The sequence below is a fragment of the Pan paniscus genome, chromosome 5 (genome assembly GCF_029289425.2).
Source record: "Pan paniscus chromosome 5, NHGRI_mPanPan1-v2.0_pri, whole genome shotgun sequence".
Lineage (NCBI taxonomy): Eukaryota > Metazoa > Chordata > Mammalia > Primates > Hominidae > Pan > Pan paniscus.
The window spans coordinates 188,269,577-188,293,339 of NC_073254.2; the positions used below are offsets into that span (position 1 = coordinate 188,269,577).

The 23,763-nt window shown below is 68.4% G+C and overlaps 1 protein-coding gene across 5 annotated transcripts in view; it reads right to left on the reverse strand.

Moving 5' to 3' along the window:
• Positions 1–23,763, reverse strand: part of FRMD1 (FERM domain containing 1) — a 56,919-nt gene that overhangs the window by 14,276 nt on the left and 18,880 nt on the right. For 3 of the 5 annotated variants that reach the window (XM_057302654.2, XM_003820205.6, XM_055114440.3), the window contains 3 exons: positions 23,196–23,261; positions 22,112–22,286; positions 20,997–21,293 (listed from right to left, as the gene is read on the reverse strand). In XM_057302654.2, coding sequence (XP_057158637.1) covers positions 20,997–21,293; positions 22,112–22,286; positions 23,196–23,261 — 538 coding nt within the window. Of the gene's footprint in view, positions 1–20,996; positions 21,294–22,111; positions 22,287–22,972; positions 23,042–23,195; positions 23,262–23,763 lie in introns of all 5 variants that reach the window. The other 2 variants (XM_055114438.3, XM_055114439.3) reach the window with 1 other exon arrangement.

Sequence of the window (23,763 nt, forward strand, 5' to 3'; positions counted from 1 at the left end):
AGGGGCGCACACGGTCCTACACACAGGGACTGGGCAGGACGCATCCCTCAGGACAGGGTGCTGCGTCCTGGGCCAGGGGCGCACACGGTCCTACACACAGGGACTGGGCAGGACGCATCCCTCAGGACAGGGTGCTGCGTCCTGGGCCAGGGGCGCACACGGTCCTACACACAGGGACTGGGCAGGACGCATCCCTCAGGACAGGGTGCTGCGTCCTGGGCCAGGGGCGCACACGGTCCTACACACAGGGACTGGGCAGGACGCATCCCTCAGGACAGGGTGCTGCGTCCTGGGCCAGGGGCGCACACGGTCCTACACACAGGGACTGGGCAGGACGCATCCCTCAGGACAGGGTGCTGCGTCCTGGGCCAGGGGCGCACACGGTCCTACACACAGGGACTGGGCAGGACGCATCCCTCAGGACAGGGTGCTGCGTCCTGGGCCAGGGGCGCACACGGTCCTACACACAGGGACTGGGCAGGACGCATCCCTCAGGACAGGGTGCTGCGTCCTGGGCCAGGGGCGCACACGGTCCTACACACAGGGACTGGGCAGGACGCATCCCTCAGGACAGGGTGCTGCGTCCTGGGCCAGGGGCGCACACGGTCCTACACACAGGGACTGGGCAGGACGCATCCCTCAGGACAGGGTGCTGCGTCCTGGGCCAGGGGCGCACACGGTCCTACACACAGGGACTGGGCAGGACGCATCCCTCAGGACAGGGTGCTGCGTCCTGGGCCAGGGGCGCACACGGTCCTACACACAGGGACTGGGCAGGACGCATCCCTCAGGACAGGGTGCTGCGTCCTGGGCCAGGGGCGCACACGGTCCTACACACAGGGACTGGGCAGGACGCATCCCTCAGGACAGGGTGCTGCGTCCTGGGCCAGGGGCGCACACGGTCCTACACACAGGGACTGGGCAGGGTGCATCCCTCAGGACAGGGTGCTGCGTCCTGGGCCAGGGGCGCACACGGTCCTACACACAGGGACTGGGCAGGACGCATCCCTCAGGACAGGGTGCTGCGTCCTGGGCCAGGGGCGCACACGGTCCTACACACAGGGACTGGGCAGGGTGCATCCCTCGGGACAGGGTGCTGCGTCCTGGGCCAGGGGCGCACACGGTCCTACACACAGGGACTGGGCAGGACGCATCCCTCGGGACAGGGTGCTGCGTCCTGGGCCAGGGGCGCACACGGTCCTACACACAGGGACTGGGCAGGACGCATCCCTCGGGACAGGGTGCTGCGTCCTGGGCCAGGGGCGCACACGGTCCTACACACAGGGACTGGGCAGGACGCATCCCTCGGGACAGGGTGCTGCGTCCTGGGCCAGGGGCGCACACGGTCCTACACACAGGGACTGGGCAGGACGCATCCCTCGGGACAGGGTGCTGCGTCCTGGGCCAGGGGCGCACACGGTCCTACACACAGGGACTGGGCAGGACGCATCCCTCGGGACAGGGTGCTGCGTCCTGGGCCAGGGGCGCACACGGTCCTACACACAGGGACTGGGCAGGGTGCATCCCTCGGGACAGGGTGCTGCGTCCTGGGCCAGGGGCGCACACGGTCCTACACACAGGGACTGGGCAGGACGCATCCCTCGGGACAGGGTGCTGCGTCCTGGGCCAGGGGCGCACACGGTCCTACACACAGGGACTGGGCAGGACGCATCCCTCGGGACAGGGTGCTGCGTCCTGGGCCAGGGGCGCACACGGTCCTACACACAGGGACTGGGCAGGACGCATCCCTCAGGACAGGGTGCTGCGTCCTGGGCCAGGGGCGCACACGGTCCTACACACAGGGACTGGGCAGGGTGCATCCCTCGGGACAGGGTGCTGCGTCCTGGGCCAGGGGCGCACACGGTCCTACACACAGGGACTGGGCAGGACGCATCCCTCGGGACAGGGTGCTGCGTCCTGGGCCAGGGGCGCACACGGTCCTACACACAGGGACTGGGCAGGACGCATCCCTCGGGACAGGGTGCTGCGTCCTGGGCCAGGGGCGCACACGGTCCTACACACAGGGACTGGGCAGGACGCATCCCTCGGGACAGGGTGCTGCGTCCTGGGCCAGGGGCGCACACGGTCCTACACACAGGGACTGGGCAGGACGCATCCCTCGGGACAGGGTGCTGCGTCCTGGGCCAGGGGCGCACACGGTCCTACACACAGGGACTGGGCAGGACGCATCCCTCGGGACAGGGTGCTGCGTCCTGGGCCAGGGGCGCACACGGTCCTACACACAGGGACTGGGCAGGGTGCATCCCTCGGGACAGGGTGCTGCGTCCTGGGCCAGGGGCGCACACGGTCCTACACACAGGGACTGGGCAGGACGCATCCCTCGGGACAGGGTGCTGCGTCCTGGGCCAGGGGCGCACACGGTCCTACACACAGGGACTGGGCAGGACGCATCCCTCGGGACAGGGTGCTGCGTCCTGGGCCAGGGGCGCACACGGTCCTACACACAGGGACTGGGCAGGACGCATCCCTCGGGACAGGGTGCTGCGTCCTGGGCCAGGGGCGCACACGGTCCTACACACAGGGACTGGGCAGGACGCATCCCTCGGGACAGGGTGCTGCGTCCTGGGCCAGGGGCGCACACGGTCCTACACACAGGGACTGGGCAGGACGCATCCCTCGGGACAGGGTGCTGCGTCCTGGGCCAGGGGCGCACACGGTCCTACACACAGGGACTGGGCAGGACGCATCCCTCGGGACAGGGTGCTGCGTCCTGGGCCAGGGCGCACACGGTCCTACACACAGGGACTGGGCAGGACGCATCCCTCGGGACAGGGTGCTGCGTCCTGGGCCAGGGGCGCACACGGTCCTACACACAGGGACTGGGCAGGACGCATCCCTCGGGACAGGGTGCTGCGTCCTGGGCCAGGGGCGCACACGGTCCTACACACAGGGACTGGGCAGGACGCATCCCTCGGGACAGGGTGCTGCGTCCTGGGCCAGGGGCGCACACGGTCCTACACACAGGGACTGGGCAGGACGCATCCCTCAGGACAGGGTGCTGCGTCCTGGGCCAGGGGCGCACACGGTCCTACACACAGGGACTGGGCAGGACGCATCCCTCGGGACAGGGTGCTGCGTCCTGGGCCAGGGGCGCACACGGTCCTACACACAGGGACTGGGCAGGACGCATCCCTCGGGACAGGGTGCTGCGTCCTGGGCCAGGGGCGCACACGGTCCTACACACAGGGACTGGGCAGGACGCATCCCTCGGGACAGGGTGCTGCGTCCTGGGCCAGGGGCGCACACGGTCCTACACACAGGGACTGGGCAGGACGCATCCCTCGGGACAGGGTGCTGCGTCCTGGGCCAGGGGCGCACACGGTCCTACACACAGGGACTGGGCAGGACGCATCCCTCGGGACAGGGTGCTGCGTCCTGGGCCAGGGGCGCACACGGTCCTACACACAGGGACTGGGCAGGACGCATCCCTCGGGACAGGGTGCTGCGTCCTGGGCCAGGGGCGCACACGGTCCTACACACAGGGACTGGGCAGGACGCATCCCTCGGGACAGGGTGCTGCGTCCTGGGCCAGGGGCGCACACGGTCCTACACACAGGGACTGGGCAGGACGCATCCCTCGGGACAGGGTGCTGCGTCCTGGGCCAGGGGCGCACACGGTCCTACACACAGGGACTGGGCAGGACGCATCCCTCGGGACAGGGTGCTGCGTCCTGGGCCAGGGGCGCACACGGTCCTACACACAGGGACTGGGCAGGACGCATCCCTCGGGACAGGGTGCTGCGTCCTGGGCCAGGGGCGCACACGGTCCTACACACAGGGACTGGGCAGGACGCATCCCTCGGGACAGGGTGCTGCGTCCTGGGCCAGGGCGCACACGGTCCTACACACAGGGACTGGGCAGGACGCATCCCTCGGGACAGGGTGCTGCGTCCTGGGCCAGGGGCGCACACGGTCCTACACACAGGGACTGGGCAGGACGCATCCCTCGGGACAGGGTGCTGCGTCCTGGGCCAGGGGCGCACACGGTCCTACACACAGGGACTGGGCAGGACGCATCCCTCGGGACAGGGTGCTGCGTCCTGGGCCAGGGGCGCACACGGTCCTACACACAGGGACTGGGCAGGACGCATCCCTCGGGACAGGGTGCTGCGTCCTGGGCCAGGGGCGCACACGGTCCTACACACAGGGACTGGGCAGGACGCATCCCTCGGGACAGGGTGCTGCGTCCTGGGCCAGGGGCGCACACGGTCCTACACACAGGGACTGGGCAGGACGCATCCCTCGGGACAGGGTGCTGCGTCCTGGGCCAGGGGCGCACACGGTCCTACACACAGGGACTGGGCAGGACGCATCCCTCAGGACAGGGTGCTGCGTCCTGGGCCAGGGCGCACACGGTCCTACACACAGGGACTGGGCAGGACGCATCCCTCGGGACAGGGTGCTGCGTCCTGGGCCAGGGGCGCACACGGTCCTACACACAGGGACTGGGCAGGACGCATCCCTCGGGACAGGGTGCTGCGTCCTGGGCCAGGGGCGCACACGGTCCTACACACAGGGACTGGGCAGGACGCATCCCTCAGGACAGGGTGCTGCGTCCTGGGCCAGGGCGCACACGGTCCTACACACAGGGACTGGGCAGGACGCATCCCTCAGGACAGGGTGCTGCGTCCTGGGCCAGGGGCGCACACGGTCCTACACACAGGGACTGGGCAGGACGCATCCCTCAGGACAGGGTGCTGCGTCCTGGGCCAGGGGCGCACACGGTCCTACACACAGGGACTGGGCAGGACGCATCCCTCGGGACAGGGTGCTGCGTCCTGGGCCAGGGCGCACACGGTCCTACACACAGGGACTGGGCAGGACGCATCCCTCGGGACAGGGTGCTGCGTCCTGGGCCAGGGCGCACACGGTCCTACACACAGGGACTGGGCAGGACGCATCCCTCGGGACAGGGTGCTGCGTCCTGGGCCAGGGCGCACACGGTCCTACACACAGGGACTGGGCAGGACGCATCCCTCAGGACAGGGTGCTGCGTCCTGGGCCAGGGGCGCACACGGTCCTACACACAGGGACTGGGCAGGACGCATCCCTCAGGACAGGGTGCTGCGTCCTGGGCCAGGGGCGCACACGGTCCTACACACAGGGACTGGGCAGGACGCATCCCTCAGGACAGGGTGCTGCGTCCTGGGCCAGGGGCGCACACGGTCCTACACACAGGGACTGGGCAGGACGCATCCCTCAGGACAGGGTGCTGCGTCCTGGGCCAGGGGCGCACACGGTCCTACACACAGGGACTGGGCAGGACGCATCCCTCAGGACAGGGTGCTGCGTCCTGGGCCAGGGGCGCACACGGTCCTACACACAGGGACTGGGCAGGACGCATCCCTCAGGACAGGGTGCTGCGTCCTGGGCCAGGGGCGCACACGGTCCTACACACAGGGACTGGGCAGGACGCATCCCTCAGGACAGGGTGCTGCGTCCTGGGCCAGGGGCGCACACGGTCCTACACACAGGGACTGGGCAGGACGCATCCCTCAGGACAGGGTGCTGCGTCCTGGGCCAGGGGCGCACACGGTCCTACACACAGGGACTGGGCAGGACGCATCCCTCAGGACAGGGTGCTGCGTCCTGGGCCAGGGGCGCACACGGTCCTACACACAGGGACTGGGCAGGACGCATCCCTCAGGACAGGGTGCTGCGTCCTGGGCCAGGGGCGCACACGGTCCTACACACAGGGACTGGGCAGGACGCATCCCTCAGGACAGGGTGCTGCGTCCTGGGCCAGGGGCGCACACGGTCCTACACACAGGGACTGGGCAGGGTGCATCCCTCGGGACAGGGTGCTGCGTCCTGGGCCAGGGGCGCACACGGTCCTACACACAGGGACTGGGCAGGACGCATCCCTCGGGACAGGGTGCTGCGTCCTGGGCCAGGGGCGCACACGGTCCTACACACAGGGACTGGGCAGGACGCATCCCTCGGGACAGGGTGCTGCGTCCTGGGCCAGGGGCGCACACGGTCCTACACACAGGGACTGGGCAGGACGCATCCCTCGGGACAGGGTGCTGCGTCCTGGGCCAGGGGCGCACACGGTCCTACACACAGGGACTGGGCAGGACGCATCCCTCGGGACAGGGTGCTGCGTCCTGGGCCAGGGGCGCACACGGTCCTACACACAGGGACTGGGCAGGACGCATCCCTCGGGACAGGGTGCTGCGTCCTGGGCCAGGGGCGCACACGGTCCTACACACAGGGACTGGGCAGGACGCATCCCTCGGGACAGGGTGCTGCGTCCTGGGCCAGGGGCGCACACGGTCCTACACACAGGGACTGGGCAGGACGCATCCCTCGGGACAGGGTGCTGCGTCCTGGGCCAGGGGCGCACACGGTCCTACACACAGGGACTGGGCAGGACGCATCCCTCGGGACAGGGTGCTGCGTCCTGGGCCAGGGGCGCACACGGTCCTACACACAGGGACTGGGCAGGACGCATCCCTCGGGACAGGGTGCTGCGTCCTGGGCCAGGGGCGCACACGGTCCTACACACAGGGACTGGGCAGGACGCATCCCTCGGGACAGGGTGCTGCGTCCTGGGCCAGGGGCGCACACGGTCCTACACACAGGGACTGGGCAGGACGCATCCCTCGGGACAGGGTGCTGCGTCCTGGGCCAGGGGCGCACACGGTCCTACACACAGGGACTGGGCAGGACGCATCCCTCGGGACAGGGTGCTGCGTCCTGGGCCAGGGGCGCACACGGTCCTACACACAGGGACTGGGCAGGACGCATCCCTCGGGACAGGGTGCTGCGTCCTGGGCCAGGGGCGCACACGGTCCTACACACAGGGACTGGGCAGGACGCATCCCTCGGGACAGGGTGCTGCGTCCTGGGCCAGGGGCGCACACGGTCCTACACACAGGGACTGGGCAGGACGCATCCCTCGGGACAGGGTGCTGCGTCCTGGGCCAGGGGCGCACACGGTCCTACACACAGGGACTGGGCAGGACGCATCCCTCGGGACAGGGTGCTGCGTCCTGGGCCAGGGGCGCACACGGTCCTACACACAGGGACTGGGCAGGACGCATCCCTCGGGACAGGGTGCTGCGTCCTGGGCCAGGGGCGCACACGGTCCTACACACAGGGACTGGGCAGGACGCATCCCTCGGGACAGGGTGCTGCGTCCTGGGCCAGGGGCGCACACGGTCCTACACACAGGGACTGGGCAGGACGCATCCCTCGGGACAGGGTGCTGCGTCCTGGGCCAGGGGCGCACACGGTCCTACACACAGGGACTGGGCAGGACGCATCCCTCGGGACAGGGTGCTGCGTCCTGGGCCAGGGGCGCACACGGTCCTACACACAGGGACTGGGCAGGACGCATCCCTCGGGACAGGGTGCTGCGTCCTGGGCCAGGGGCGCACACGGTCCTACACACAGGGACTGGGCAGGACGCATCCCTCGGGACAGGGTGCTGCGTCCTGGGCCAGGGGCGCACACGGTCCTACACACAGGGACTGGGCAGGACGCATCCCTCGGGACAGGGTGCTGCGTCCTGGGCCAGGGGCGCACACGGTCCTACACACAGGGACTGGGCAGGACGCATCCCTCGGGACAGGGTGCTGCGTCCTGGGCCAGGGGCGCACACGGTCCTACACACAGGGACTGGGCAGGACGCATCCCTCGGGACAGGGTGCTGCGTCCTGGGCCAGGGGCGCACACGGTCCTACACACAGGGACTGGGCAGGACGCATCCCTCGGGACAGGGTGCTGCGTCCTGGGCCAGGGGCGCACACGGTCCTACACACAGGGACTGGGCAGGACGCATCCCTCGGGACAGGGTGCTGCGTCCTGGGCCAGGGGCGCACACGGTCCTACACACAGGGACTGGGCAGGACGCATCCCTCGGGACAGGGTGCTGCGTCCTGGGCCAGGGGCGCACACGGTCCTACACACAGGGACTGGGCAGGACGCATCCCTCGGGACAGGGTGCTGCGTCCTGGGCCAGGGGCGCACACGGTCCTACACACAGGGACTGGGCAGGACGCATCCCTCGGGACAGGGTGCTGCGTCCTGGGCCAGGGGCGCACACGGTCCTACACACAGGGACTGGGCAGGACGCATCCCTCGGGACAGGGTGCTGCGTCCTGGGCCAGGGGCGCACACGGTCCTACACACAGGGACTGGGCAGGACGCATCCCTCGGGACAGGGTGCTGCGTCCTGGGCCAGGGGCGCACACGGTCCTACACACAGGGACTGGGCAGGACGCATCCCTCGGGACAGGGTGCTGCGTCCTGGGCCAGGGGCGCACACGGTCCTACACACAGGGACTGGGCAGGACGCATCCCTCGGGACAGGGTGCTGCGTCCTGGGCCAGGGGCGCACACGGTCCTACACACAGGGACTGGGCAGGACGCATCCCTCGGGACAGGGTGCTGCGTCCTGGGCCAGGGGCGCACACGGTCCTACACACAGGGACTGGGCAGGACGCATCCCTCGGGACAGGGTGCTGCGTCCTGGGCCAGGGGCGCACACGGTCCTACACACAGGGACTGGGCAGGACGCATCCCTCGGGACAGGGTGCTGCGTCCTGGGCCAGGGGCGCACACGGTCCTACACACAGGGACTGGGCAGGACGCATCCCTCGGGACAGGGTGCTGCGTCCTGGGCCAGGGGCGCACACGGTCCTACACACAGGGACTGGGCAGGACGCATCCCTCGGGACAGGGTGCTGCGTCCTGGGCCAGGGGCGCACACGGTCCTACACACAGGGACTGGGCAGGACGCATCCCTCGGGACAGGGTGCTGCGTCCTGGGCCAGGGGCGCACACGGTCCTACACACAGGGACTGGGCAGGACGCATCCCTCGGGACAGGGTGCTGCGTCCTGGGCCAGGGGCGCACACGGTCCTACACACAGGGACTGGGCAGGACGCATCCCTCGGGACAGGGTGCTGCGTCCTGGGCCAGGGGCGCACACGGTCCTACACACAGGGACTGGGCAGGACGCATCCCTCGGGACAGGGTGCTGCGTCCTGGGCCAGGGGCGCACACGGTCCTACACACAGGGACTGGGCAGGACGCATCCCTCGGGACAGGGTGCTGCGTCCTGGGCCAGGGGCGCACACGGTCCTACACACAGGGACTGGGCAGGACGCATCCCTCGGGACAGGGTGCTGCGTCCTGGGCCAGGGGCGCACACGGTCCTACACACAGGGACTGGGCAGGACGCATCCCTCGGGACAGGGTGCTGCGTCCTGGGCCAGGGGCGCACACGGTCCTACACACAGGGACTGGGCAGGACGCATCCCTCGGGACAGGGTGCTGCGTCCTGGGCCAGGGGCGCACACGGTCCTACACACAGGGACTGGGCAGGACGCATCCCTCGGGACAGGGTGCTGCGTCCTGGGCCAGGGGCGCACACGGTCCTACACACAGGGACTGGGCAGGACGCATCCCTCGGGACAGGGTGCTGCGTCCTGGGCCAGGGGCGCACACGGTCCTACACACAGGGACTGGGCAGGACGCATCCCTCGGGACAGGGTGCTGCGTCCTGGGCCAGGGGCGCACACGGTCCTACACACAGGGACTGGGCAGGACGCATCCCTCGGGACAGGGTGCTGCGTCCTGGGCCAGGGGCGCACACGGTCCTACACACAGGGACTGGGCAGGACGCATCCCTCGGGACAGGGTGCTGCGTCCTGGGCCAGGGGCGCACACGGTCCTACACACAGGGACTGGGCAGGACGCATCCCTCGGGACAGGGTGCTGCGTCCTGGGCCAGGGGCGCACACGGTCCTACACACAGGGACTGGGCAGGACGCATCCCTCGGGACAGGGTGCTGCGTCCTGGGCCAGGGGCGCACACGGTCCTACACACAGGGACTGGGCAGGACGCATCCCTCAGGACAGGGTGCTGCGTCCTGGGCCAGGGGCGCACACGGTCCTACACACAGGGACTGGGCAGGACGCATCCCTCAGGACAGGGTGCTGCGTCCTGGGCCAGGGGCGCACACGGTCCTACACACAGGGACTGGGCAGGACGCATCCCTCAGGACAGGGTGCTGCGTCCTGGGCCAGGGGCGCACACGGTCCTACACACAGGGACTGGGCAGGACGCATCCCTCAGGACAGGGTGCTGCGTCCTGGGCCAGGGGCGCACACGGTCCTACACACAGGGACTGGGCAGGACGCATCCCTCAGGACAGGGTGCTGCGTCCTGGGCCAGGGGCGCACACGGTCCTACACACAGGGACTGGGCAGGACGCATCCCTCAGGACAGGGTGCTGCGTCCTGGGCCAGGGGCGCACACGGTCCTACACACAGGGACTGGGCAGGACGCATCCCTCAGGACAGGGTGCTGCGTCCTGGGCCAGGGGCGCACACGGTCCTACACACAGGGACTGGGCAGGACGCATCCCTCAGGACAGGGTGCTGCGTCCTGGGCCAGGGGCGCACACGGTCCTACACACAGGGACTGGGCAGGACGCATCCCTCGGGACAGGGTGCTGCGTCCTGGGCCAGGGGCGCACACGGTCCTACACACAGGGACTGGGCAGGACGCATCCCTCGGGACAGGGTGCTGCGTCCTGGGCCAGGGGCGCACACGGTCCTACACACAGGGACTGGGCAGGACGCATCCCTCAGGACAGGGTGCTGCGTCCTGGGCCAGGGGCGCACACGGTCCTACACACAGGGACTGGGCAGGACGCATCCCTCAGGACAGGGTGCTGCGTCCTGGGCCAGGGGCGCACACGGTCCTACACACAGGGACTGGGCAGGACGCATCCCTCAGGACAGGGTGCTGCGTCCTGGGCCAGGGGCGCACACGGTCCTACACACAGGGACTGGGCAGGACGCATCCCTCAGGACAGGGTGCTGCGTCCTGGGCCAGGGGCGCACACGGTCCTACACACAGGGACTGGGCAGGACGCATCCCTCAGGACAGGGTGCTGCGTCCTGGGCCAGGGGCGCACACGGTCCTACACACAGGGACTGGGCAGGACGCATCCCTCAGGACAGGGTGCTGCGTCCTGGGCCAGGGGCGCACACGGTCCTACACACAGGGACTGGGCAGGACGCATCCCTCAGGACAGGGTGCTGCGTCCTGGGCCAGGGGCGCACACGGTCCTACACACAGGGACTGGGCAGGACGCATCCCTCAGGACAGGGTGCTGCGTCCTGGGCCAGGGGCGCACACGGTCCTACACACAGGGACTGGGCAGGACGCATCCCTCAGGACAGGGTGCTGCGTCCTGGGCCAGGGGCGCACACGGTCCTACACACAGGGACTGGGCAGGACGCATCCCTCAGGACAGGGTGCTGCGTCCTGGGCCAGGGGCGCACACGGTCCTACACACAGGGACTGGGCAGGACGCATCCCTCAGGACAGGGTGCTGCGTCCTGGGCCAGGGGCGCACACGGTCCTACACACAGGGACTGGGCAGGACGCATCCCTCAGGACAGGGTGCTGCGTCCTGGGCCAGGGGCGCACACGGTCCTACACACAGGGACTGGGCAGGACGCATCCCTCAGGACAGGGTGCTGCGTCCTGGGCCAGGGGCGCACACGGTCCTACACACAGGGACTGGGCAGGACGCCTCCCTCAGGACAGGGTGCTGCGTCCTGGGCCAGGGGCGCACACGGTCCTACACACAGGGACTGGGCAGGACGCATCCCTCAGGACAGGGTGCTGCGTCCTGGGCCAGGGGCGCACACGGTCCTACACACAGGGACTGGGCAGGACGCATCCCTCAGGACAGGGTGCTGCGTCCTGGGCCAGGGGCGCACACGGTCCTACACACAGGGACTGGGCAGGACGCATCCCTCAGGACAGGGTGCTGCGTCCTGGGCCAGGGGCGCACACGGTCCTACACACAGGGACTGGGCAGGACGCATCCCTCAGGACAGGGTGCTGCGTCCTGGGCCAGGGGCGCACACGGTCCTACACACAGGGACTGGGCAGGACGCATCCCTCAGGACAGGGTGCTGCGTCCTGGGCCAGGGGCGCACACGGTCCTACACACAGGGACTGGGCAGGACGCATCCCTCAGGACAGGGTGCTGCGTCCTGGGCCAGGGGCGCACACGGTCCTACACACAGGGACTGGGCAGGACGCATCCCTCAGGACAGGGTGCTGCGTCCTGGGCCAGGGGCGCACACGGTCCTACACACAGGGACTGGGCAGGACGCATCCCTCAGGACAGGGTGCTGCGTCCTGGGCCAGGGGCGCACACGGTCCTACACACAGGGACTGGGCAGGACGCATCCCTCAGGACAGGGTGCTGCGTCCTGGGCCAGGGGCGCACACGGTCCTACACACAGGGACTGGGCAGGACGCATCCCTCAGGACAGGGTGCTGCGTCCTGGGCCAGGGGCGCACACGGTCCTACACACAGGGACTGGGCAGGACGCATCCCTCAGGACAGGGTGCTGCGTCCTGGGCCAGGGGCGCACACGGTCCTACACACAGGGACTGGGCAGGACGCATCCCTCAGGACAGGGTGCTGCGTCCTGGGCCAGGGGCGCACACGGTCCTACACACAGGGACTGGGCAGGACGCATCCCTCAGGACAGGGTGCTGCGTCCTGGGCCAGGGGCGCACACGGTCCTACACACAGGGACTGGGCAGGACGCATCCCTCAGGACAGGGTGCTGCGTCCTGGGCCAGGGGCGCACACGGTCCTACACACAGGGACTGGGCAGGACGCATCCCTCAGGACAGGGTGCTGCGTCCTGGGCCAGGGGCGCACACGGTCCTACACACAGGGACTGGGCAGGACGCATCCCTCAGGACAGGGTGCTGCGTCCTGGGCCAGGGGCGCACACGGTCCTACACACAGGGACTGGGCAGGACGCATCCCTCAGGACAGGGTGCTGCGTCCTGGGCCAGGGGCGCACACGGTCCTACACACAGGGACTGGGCAGGACGCATCCCTCAGGACAGGGTGCTGCGTCCTGGGCCAGGGGCGCACACGGTCCTACACACAGGGACTGGGCAGGACGCATCCCTCAGGACAGGGTGCTGCGTCCTGGGCCAGGGGCGCACACGGTCCTACACACAGGGACTGGGCAGGACGCATCCCTCAGGACAGGGTGCTGCGTCCTGGGCCAGGGGCGCACACGGTCCTACACACAGGGACTGGGCAGGACGCATCCCTCAGGACAGGGTGCTGCGTCCTGGGCCAGGGGCGCACACGGTCCTACACACAGGGACTGGGCAGGACGCATCCCTCAGGACAGGGTGCTGCGTCCTGGGCCAGGGGCGCACACGGTCCTACACACAGGGACTGGGCAGGACGCATCCCTCAGGACAGGGTGCTGCGTCCTGGGCCAGGGGCGCACACGGTCCTACACACAGGGACTGGGCAGGACGCATCCCTCAGGACAGGGTGCTGCGTCCTGGGCCAGGGCGCACACGGTCCTACACACAGGGACTGGGCAGGACGCATCCCTCAGGACAGGGTGCTGCGTCCTGGGCCAGGGGCGCACACGGTCCTACACACAGGGACTGGGCAGGACGCATCCCTCAGGACAGGGTGCTGCGTCCTGGGCCAGGGGCGCACACGGTCCTACACACAGGGACTGGGCAGGACGCATCCCTCAGGACAGGGTGCTGCGTCCTGGGCCAGGGGCGCACACGGTCCTACACACAGGGACTGGGCAGGACGCATCCCTCAGGACAGGGTGCTGCGTCCTGGGCCAGGGGCGCACACGGTCCTACACACAGGGACTGGGCAGGACGCATCCCTCAGGACAGGGTGCTGCGTCCTGGGCCAGGGGCGCACACGGTCCTACACACAGGGACTGGGCAGGACGCATCCCTCAGGACAGGGTGCTGCGTCCTGGGCCAGGGGCGCACACGGTCCTACACACAGGGACTGGGCAGGACGCATCCCTCAGGACAGGGTGCTGCGTCCTGGGCCAGGGGCGCACACGGTCCTACACACAGGGACTGGGCAGGACGCATCCCTCAGGACAGGGTGCTGCGTCCTGGGCCAGGGGCGCACACGGTCCTACACACAGGGACTGGGCAGGACGCATCCCTCAGGACAGGGTGCTGCGTCCTGGGCCAGGGGCGCACACGGTCCTACACACAGGGACTGGGCAGGACGCATCCCTCAGGACAGGGTGCTGCGTCCTGGGCCAGGGGCGCACACGGTCCTACACACAGGGACTGGGCAGGACGCATCCCTCAGGACAGGGTGCTGCGTCCTGGGCCAGGGGCGCACACGGTCCTACACACAGGGACTGGGCAGGACGCATCCCTCAGGACAGGGTGCTGCGTCCTGGGCCAGGGGCGCACACGGTCCTACACACAGGGACTGGGCAGGACGCATCCCTCAGGACAGGGTGCTGCGTCCTGGGCCAGGGGCGCACACGGTCCTACACACAGGGACTGGGCAGGACGCATCCCTCAGGACAGGGTGCTGCGTCCTGGGCCAGGGGCGCACACGGTCCTACACACAGGGACTGGGCAGGACGCATCCCTCAGGACAGGGTGCTGCGTCCTGGGCCAGGGGCGCACACGGTCCTACACACAGGGACTGGGCAGGACGCATCCCTCAGGACAGGGTGCTGCGTCCTGGGCCAGGGGCGCACACGGTCCTACACACAGGGACTGGGCAGGACGCATCCCTCAGGACAGGGTGCTGCGTCCTGGGCCAGGGGCGCACACGGTCCTACACACAGGGACTGGGCAGGACGCATCCCTCAGGACAGGGTGCTGCGTCCTGGGCCAGGGGCGCACACGGTCCTACACACAGGGACTGGGCAGGACGCATCCCTCAGGACAGGGTGCTGCGTCCTGGGCCAGGGGCGCACACGGTCCTACACACAGGGACTGGGCAGGACGCATCCCTCAGGACAGGGTGCTGCGTCCTGGGCCAGGGGCGCACACGGTCCTACACACAGGGACTGGGCAGGACGCATCCCTCAGGACAGGGTGCTGCGTCCTGGGCCAGGGGCGCACACGGTCCTACACACAGGGACTGGGCAGGACGCATCCCTCAGGACAGGGTGCTGCGTCCTGGGCCAGGGGCGCACACGGTCCTACACACAGGGACTGGGCAGGACGCATCCCTCAGGACAGGGTGCTGCGTCCTGGGCCAGGGGCGCACACGGTCCTACACACAGGGACTGGGCAGGACGCATCCCTCAGGACAGGGTGCTGCGTCCTGGGCCAGGGGCGCACACGGTCCTACACACAGGGACTGGGCAGGACGCATCCCTCAGGACAGGGTGCTGCGTCCTGGGCCAGGGGCGCACACGGTCCTACACACAGGGACTGGGCAGGACGCATCCCTCAGGACAGGGTGCTGCGTCCTGGGCCAGGGGCGCACACGGTCCTACACACAGGGACTGGGCAGGACGCATCCCTCAGGACAGGGTGCTGCGTCCTGGGCCAGGGGCGCACACGGTCCTACACACAGGGACTGGGCAGGACGCATCCCTCAGGACAGGGTGCTGCGTCCTGGGCCAGGGGCGCACACGGTCCTACACACAGGGACTGGGCAGGACGCATCCCTCAGGACAGGGTGCTGCGTCCTGGGCCAGGGGCGCACACGGTCCTACACACAGGGACTGGGCAGGACGCATCCCTCAGGACAGGGTGCTGCGTCCTGGGCCAGGGGCGCACACGGTCCTACACACAGGGACTGGGCAGGACGCATCCCTCAGGACAGGGTGCTGCGTCCTGGGCCAGGGGCGCACACGGTCCTACACACAGGGACTGGGCAGGACGCATCCCTCAGGACAGGGTGCTGCGTCCTGGGCCAGGGGCGCACACGGTCCTACACACAGGGACTGGGCAGGACGCATCCCTCAGGACAGGGTGCTGCGTCCTGGGCCAGGGGCGCACACGGTCCTACACACAGGGACTGGGCAGGACGCATCCCTCAGGACAGGGTGCTGCGTCCTGGGCCAGGGGCGCACACGGTCCTACACACAGGGACTGGGCAGGACGCATCCCTCAGGACAGGGTGCTGCGTCCTGGGCCAGGGGCGCACACGGTCCTACACACAGGGACTGGGCAGGACGCATCCCTCAGGACAGGGTGCTGCGTCCTGGGCCAGGGGCGCACACGGTCCTACACACAGGGACTGGGCAGGACGCATCCCTCAGGACAGGGTGCTGCGTCCTGGGCCAGGGGCGCACACGGTCCTACACACAGGGACTGGGCAGGACGCATCCCTCAGGACAGGGTGCTGCGTCCTGGGCCAGGGGCGCACACGGTCCTACACACAGGGACTGGGCAGGACGCATCCCTCAGGACAGGGTGCTGCGTCCTGGGCCAGGGGCGCACACGGTCCTACACACAGGGACTGGGCAGGACGCATCCCTCAGGACAGGGTGCTGCGTCCTGGGCCAGGGGCGCACACGGTCCTACACACAGGGACTGGGCAGGACGCATCCCTCAGGACAGGGTGCTGCGTCCTGGGCCAGGGGCGCACACGGTCCTACACACAGGGACTGGGCAGGACGCATCCCTCAGGACAGGGTGCTGCGTCCTGGGCCAGGGGCGCACACGGTCCTACACACAGGGACTGGGCAGGACGCATCCCTCAGGACAGGGTGCTGCGTCCTGGGCCAGGGGCGCACACGGTCCTACACACAGGGACTGGGCAGGACGCATCCCTCAGGACAGGGTGCTGCGTCCTGGGCCAGGGGCGCACACGGTCCTACACACAGGGACTGGGCAGGACGCATCCCTCAGGACAGGGTGCTGCGTCCTGGGCCAGGGGCGCACACGGTCCTACACACAGGGACTGGGCAGGACGCATCCCTCAGGACAGGGTGCTGCGTCCTGGGCCAGGGGCGCACACGGTCCTACACACAGGGACTGGGCAGGACGCATCCCTCAGGACAGGGTGCTGCGTCCTGGGCCAGGGGCGCACACGGTCCTACACACAGGGACTGGGCAGGACGCATCCCTCAGGACAGGGTGCTGCGTCCTGGGCCAGGGGCGCACACGGTCCTACACACAGGGACTGGGCAGGACGCATCCCTCAGGACAGGGTGCTGCGTCCTGGGCCAGGGGCGCACACGGTCCTACACACAGGGACTGGGCAGGACGCATCCCTCAGGACAGGGTGCTGCGTCCTGGGCCAGGGGCGCACACGGTCCTACACACAGGGACTGGGCAGGACGCATCCCTCAGGACAGGGTGCTGCGTCCTGGGCCAGGGGCGCACACGGTCCTACACACAGGGACTGGGCAGGACGCATCCCTCAGGACAGGGTGCTGCGTCCTGGGCCAGGGGCGCACACGGTCCTACACACAGGGACTGGGCAGGACGCATCCCTCAGGACAGGGTGCTGCGTCCTGGGCCAGGGGCGCACACGGTCCTACACACAGGGACTGGGCAGGACGCATCCCTCAGGACAGGGTGCTGCGTCCTGGGCCAGGGGCGCACACGGTCCTACACACAGGGACTGGGCAGGACGCATCCCTCAGGACAGGGTGCTGCGTCCTGGGCCAGGGGCGCACACGGTCCTACACACAGGGACTGGGCAGGACGCATCCCTCAGGACAGGGTGCTGCGTCCTGGGCCAGGGGCGCACACGGTCCTACACACAGGGACTGGGCAGGACGCATCCCTCAGGACAGGGTGCTGCGTCCTGGGCCAGGGGCGCACACGGTCCTACACACAGGGACTGGGCAGGACGCATCCCTCAGGACAGGGTGCTGCGTCCTGGGCCAGGGGCGCACACGGTCCTACACACAGGGACTGGGCAGGACGCATCCCTCAGGACAGGGTGCTGCGTCCTGGGCCAGGGGCGCACACGGTCCTACACACAGGGACTGGGCAGGACGCATCCCTCAGGACAGGGTGCTGCGTCCTGGGCCAGGGGCGCACACGGTCCTACACACAGGGACTGGGCAGGACGCATCCCTCAGGACAGGGTGCTGCGTCCTGGGCCAGGGGCGCACACGGTCCTACACACAGGGACTGGGCAGGACGCATCCCTCAGGACAGGGTGCTGCGTCCTGCGCCAGGGGCGCACACGGTCCTACACACAGGGACTGGGCAGGACGCATCCCTCAGGACAGGGTGCTGCGTCCTGGGCCAGGGGCGCACACGGTCCTACACACAGGGACTGGGCAGGACGCATCCCTCAGGACAGGGTGCTGCGTCCTGGGCCAGGGGCGCACACGGTCCTACACACAGGGACTGGGCAGGACGCATCCCTCAGGACAGGGTGCTGCGTCCTGGGCCAGGGGCGCACACGGTCCTACACACAGGGACTGGGCAGGACGCATCCCTCAGGACAGGGTGCTGCGTCCTGGGCCAGGGGCGCACACGGTCCTACACACAGGGACTGGGCAGGACGCATCCCTCAGGACAGGGTGCTGCGTCCTGGGCCAGGGGCGCACACGGTCCTACACACAGGGACTGGGCAGGACGCATCCCTCAGGACAGGGTGCTGCGTCCTGGGCCAGGGGCGCACACGGTCCTACACACAGGGACTGGGCAGGACGCATCCCTCAGGACAGGGTGCTGCGTCCTTGGCCAGGGGCGCACACGGTCCTACACACAGGGACTGGGCAGGACGCATCCCTCAGGACAGGGTGCTGCGTCCTGGGCCAGGGGCGCACACGGTCCTACACACAGGGACTGGGCAGGACGCATCCCTCAGGACAGGGTGCTGCGTCCTGGGCCAGGGGCGCACACGGTCCTACACACAGGGACTGGGCAGGACGCATCCCTCAGGACAGGGTGCTGCGTCCTGGGCCAGGGGCGCACACGGTCCTACACACAGGGACTGGGCAGGACGCATCCCTCAGGACAGGGTGCTGCGTCCTGGGCCAGGGGCGCACACGGTCCTACACACAGGGACTGGGCAGGACGCATCCCTCAGGACAGGGTGCTGCGTCCTGGGCCAGGGGCGCACACGGTCCTACACACAGGGACTGGGCAGGACGCATCCCTCAGGACAGGGTGCTGCGTCCTGGGCCAGGGGCGCACACGGTCCTACACACAGGGACTGGGCAGGACGCATCCCTCAGGACAGGGTGCTGCGTCCTGGGCCAGGGGCGCACACGGTCCTACACACAGGGACTGGGCAGGACGCATCCCTCAGGACAGGGTGCTGCGTCCTGGGCCAGGGGCGCACACGGTCCTACACACAGGGACTGGGCAGGACGCATCCCTCAGGACAGGGTGCTGCGTCCTGGGCCAGGGGCGCACACGGTCCTACACACAGGGACTGGGCAGGACGCATCCCTCAGGACAGGGTGCTGCGTCCTGGGCCAGGGGCGCACACGGTCCTACACACAGGGACTGGGCAGGACGCATCCCTCAGGACAGGGTGCTGCGTCCTGGGCCAGGGGCGCACACGGTCCTACACACAGGGACTGGGCAGGACGCATCCCTCAGGACAGGGTGCTGCGTCCTGGGCCAGGGGCGCACACGGTCCTACACACAGGGACTGGGCAGGACGCATCCCTCAGGACAGGGTGCTGCGTCCTGGGCCAGGGGCGCACACGGTCCTACACACAGGGACTGGGCAGGACGCATCCCTCAGGACAGGGTGCTGCGTCCTGGGCCAGGGGCGCACACGGTCCTACACACAGGGACTGGGCAGGACGCATCCCTCAGGACAGGGTGCTGCGTCCTGGGCCAGGGGCGCACACGGTCCTACACACAGGGAATGGGCAGGACGCATCCCTCAGGACAGGGTGCTGCGTCCTGGGCCAGGGGCGCACACGGTCCTACACACAGGGACTGGGCAGGACGCATCCCTCAGGACAGGGTGCTGCGTCCTGGGCCAGGGGCGCACACGGTCCTACACACAGGGACTGGGCAGGACGCATCCCTCAGGACAGGGTGCTGCGTCCTGGGCCAGGGGCGCACACGGTCCTACACACAGGGAATGGGCAGGACGCATCCCTCAGGACAGGGTGCTGCGTCCTGGGCCAGGGGCGCACACGGTCCTACACACAGGGACTGGGCAGGACGCATCCCTCAGGACAGGGTGCTGCGTCCTGGGCCAGGGGCGCACACGGTCCTACACACAGGGACTGGGCAGGACGCATCCCTCAGGACAGGGTGCTGCGTCCTGGGCCAGGGGCGCACACGGTCCTACACACAGGGAATGGGCAGGGTGCATCCCTCAGGACAAGGTGCTGCGTCCTGGGCCAGGTGGACACATGGTCCTAGAACACTCTGAATGGCTCTGTCTTCTCACTCCTACTCAACTGAGTGTAAAAAGACATGAGTCTAACCCAGGCTTTCTGATGGGAGGGAAGCTGGTAGGACAGGGCTTCCTAGGAGTAGGGGGCTTCCTAGGAGTCAGAAGGCTTCCAAAGAGTTGGGGGAGTTCCTAGGAGTCCACAGGGCTTCTTAGGAGTGTGGGGGGGGGGGCTTCCTAAGAGTTGGGGGGTCTCTAGGAGCCCAGGGGGCTTCCTAGGAGTGAGGGGACTTCTTAGGAATGGGGTGCTTCCTGGAAGTGGGGGGGCTTCCTAGGAGTGGGGGGTTTCCTAGGAGTGGGGGGCTTCCTATGTGTGGGGATGGGATTCCTGGGAGAGGGAGGGGCTCCCTGGAAGGGGAGCTTCCTAGGAGTTTTGTGGGGGGGCTTCCCGGGAGGGGGAGCATTCCTTGGGAGGGGGGTTCTTCCTAGGAGTTGGGAGGGTGCTTCCTAGGGGCCAGGGGCTTCCTAGGAGTGGGAGGGGCTCCTGAGATGGGCTTCCGAGAAAGCTAAAGGACCTGGACTCATCTGCAACCCCAAGAGGACCCCACCTCTCCTGTCTCTGATCCCAGCCTGCGGCTGCCCCTTGGCAGGAACAGGAGACTCGGGCACAGCAGGATGCAGGCAGCTCCTCCCTGCCATCTCTGTTCTTCCGGCATGTTCTGGCATATTTCCCGGGACTCAGGTCACAGGCAGCCCAGCCCCTCACGTCTGGCCACTGGAGGGCAGGCCAGGGCTTTGCTGCCTCGGTGTCCAGGGTCAGCCAAGCTGGGGCTGGCTGGACCGCACTCACTGTCCCTGGGGCCTGGGCATCTCCCTCGGGCCCACCTTGGCTGTCACCACGTGTGCTGGGGTGGCTGCAGCTGGTCCTGGGGCTGGAGGACGGCTCCTTCTCATGGAGCCCGTGGACCTCCAAGGGCACGTCCACAGACATCTCTCTGGATTCCCTGAGCCAGGAGTTGGCCTTGATGCCTGACGTGTAGGAACTGCCGTGGCTGTCGGCGGAGTGGCGTGAGAGGCAGCGGGGGCAGTGCTGGCTGCTGACCCCACTGCCCGGGAAGCTCCTGCTGGCCAGGTCCAGCTCCAGCCCATCGCTGATATAGGACTCCCGGTAGTGCTGCTTCTCTGTGGGGAGTGGGGAGCACAGTGAGGCCGAGCTGGAGAGGGATCAGCCCTGCTGATGCAGGAGGAAGAGCCCGGGAGACAGAAATGCACACCCACAGACCAGATGAGGATGTGGAACAGAGAGGGAAACCAGGCCTGCGGGTAAACACTAAGGCCAGGCCTTGTGCTCAGGTGAGGATGTGGAACAGGGAGGGAGACCAGGCCTGTGGGTAAACGCTGAGGCCAGGCCTTGTGCTCAGGTGAGGACGTGGAACAGGGAGGGAGACCAGGCCTGTGGGTAAACACTAAGGCCAGGCCTTGTGCTCAGGTGAGGATGTGGAACAGGGAGGGAGACCAGGCCTGTGGGTAAACGCTGAGGCCAGGCCTTGTGCTCAGGTGAGGATGTGGAACAGGGAGGGAGACCAGGCCTGTGGGTAAACGCTGAGGCCAGGCCTTGTGCTCAGGTGAGGATGTGGAACCGGGAGGGAGGCCAGGCCTGTGGGTAAACGCTGAGGCCTTGTCGGAACCTGCATTTCTTGCTCTTTGTGGGCACATGATGGGAGGAGAAGTGGGAAACAGACCAGGAAACTGAGAAGTGGAAACCTAAGGTGGCTCCTCAAGCTCCCAGCTTCCCCCAGCCCCATCTATAGAATTCCACTCCAGGCAGAGCTGGGGGGCCACCACCTCGCCCTTCGACCTGAGCATCTGGGGGACGTGGGAGTCAGGAGGCCACAACAATAAGAGACAGAAGGCACAGTCCGGCCAGAGCCCAGTGTGCCCAGCCTAGCCCAGAAGGCGCAGTCCGGCTGCGGAGCCCAGCGTACCCAGCCCAGCCCCACCTTCCGCCTCCTCCCGCTGCCGCAGCTGTTGCAGAGTGGGCCGCACGCGGAGGTGGAGCTGGTGGCTGGCGCGCAGCAGCTGCAGCAGGTGCCTGGACCGCCAGGTGCAGCCCGTGTAGTAAACCAGCTTCTGTGCTGCGGGCAGCCCATCCAGCTGGATCTCTAGCTTCTTTCCCTGAGCAAACAGGAGAGAAGTTGCCACTCCACAGGTGGAAAACCACGCTAGCAACAGGAAAGGATGATTTTAAATGTCAGCCATGGCCCCCAGGGGGACGAGGCCCAGGTTTTCACTTCGCAGTGCAGATGGCTGTTGGCGGACACTGTGCGAGGACACTGTGCTCTGCTCCGCCCTTGCTTGAGAGGACACAGCCCTCCTGGCTAGAAAGTGCCCGCAGCAGTGTGAGGGGAGTGGAGGTCTGGGGTGGGACGGGAAGACCTCGGTCTGGCTGTCCAGAGCAAGCCTGCTGCCCAGCAGCCCCCACAGTCACTGCCTTTTTATCCCTGGCACCCGGGCTGTGGGGTGACCCTGGGTGACAGCTCTGGGGCCGGGACGAGAGGAACAGAGGCCACACAGGTGCGTTTCTATGACCTGCTCTTCTTTTCTCCCTTGATTTTCTCAATTGGGAGCCAGAAGTTTTCAAGCGATAACAACTAGACCTCACCGGGCAGCTAAACACCCCACGCCTGCAGGGCCAGGGCCAGGCGCAAAGCCCGTGAGGCCAGGACGGCCCTGATGCCCCCGAGAGGCCGGCAGGAAGGGACCTGCACCTCGTTGGGTGCAGAATTGTCCAGAAAATGCCCTGAGGATGAAGCTGCATCTGCCCAGGCTTTCCAGGGCACAGGGACCCGCCAGACACCCACCAGAAATGCCAGCTTCCCAATGTGGGGCCAGGGGAGGTCGTACAGCAGCTGCGGAGCACGGTCCACCTCCTGCGGGACAGCAGAGGCAGGGCGCGTCCAGGCGGGGCCAGCCAGCGCCCATGACCGCTGCAGGGATGCTACACGGCCCAGACTCCAGCGGGGAAGGGAGGAGGGGGTGGGGGCAGGACGAGGGGCTCTGTGAGGCTGGAGCCCCTTCGGTCACCTGGTAGATGTGCACTCCCCTGAGGGCCAGTCCCAGGATCATGGTGGGACGACCTTCCTTCTTATCCTAGAGGACACAGGTCAGAGGTCAAGTTGCGGGCCTGGAGGTGCTGGGCCTCACTGATGGCAGAGTATGGTGAGTCTGGCTAGGGGCCGAGGCCTCCATGGACCAGGCTGAGCTCTGGGGCCCATTTACAGACAGTCTCATTCACTCCAGCATCAGATCAAAGGCATAGTTGTCATAGCACAAGCATTGCCGGCCCCGGGGTCCTGGTCCCACTCTTAGCCACGGGGGCTCCATCCATCCCTGCCCCGGGGTCCTGGTCCCACTCTTAGCCACGGGGGCTCCATCCATCCCTGCCCCGGGGTCCTGGTCCCACTCTTAGCCACGGGGGCTCCATCCATCCCTGCCCCGGGGTCCTGGTCCCACTCTTAGCCACGGGGGCTCCATCCATCCCTGCCCCGGGGTCCTGGTCCCACTCTTAGCCACGGGGGCTCCATCCATCCCTGCCCTGGGGTCCTGGTCCCACTCTTAGCCACGGGGGCTCCATCCATCCCTGCCCCGGGGT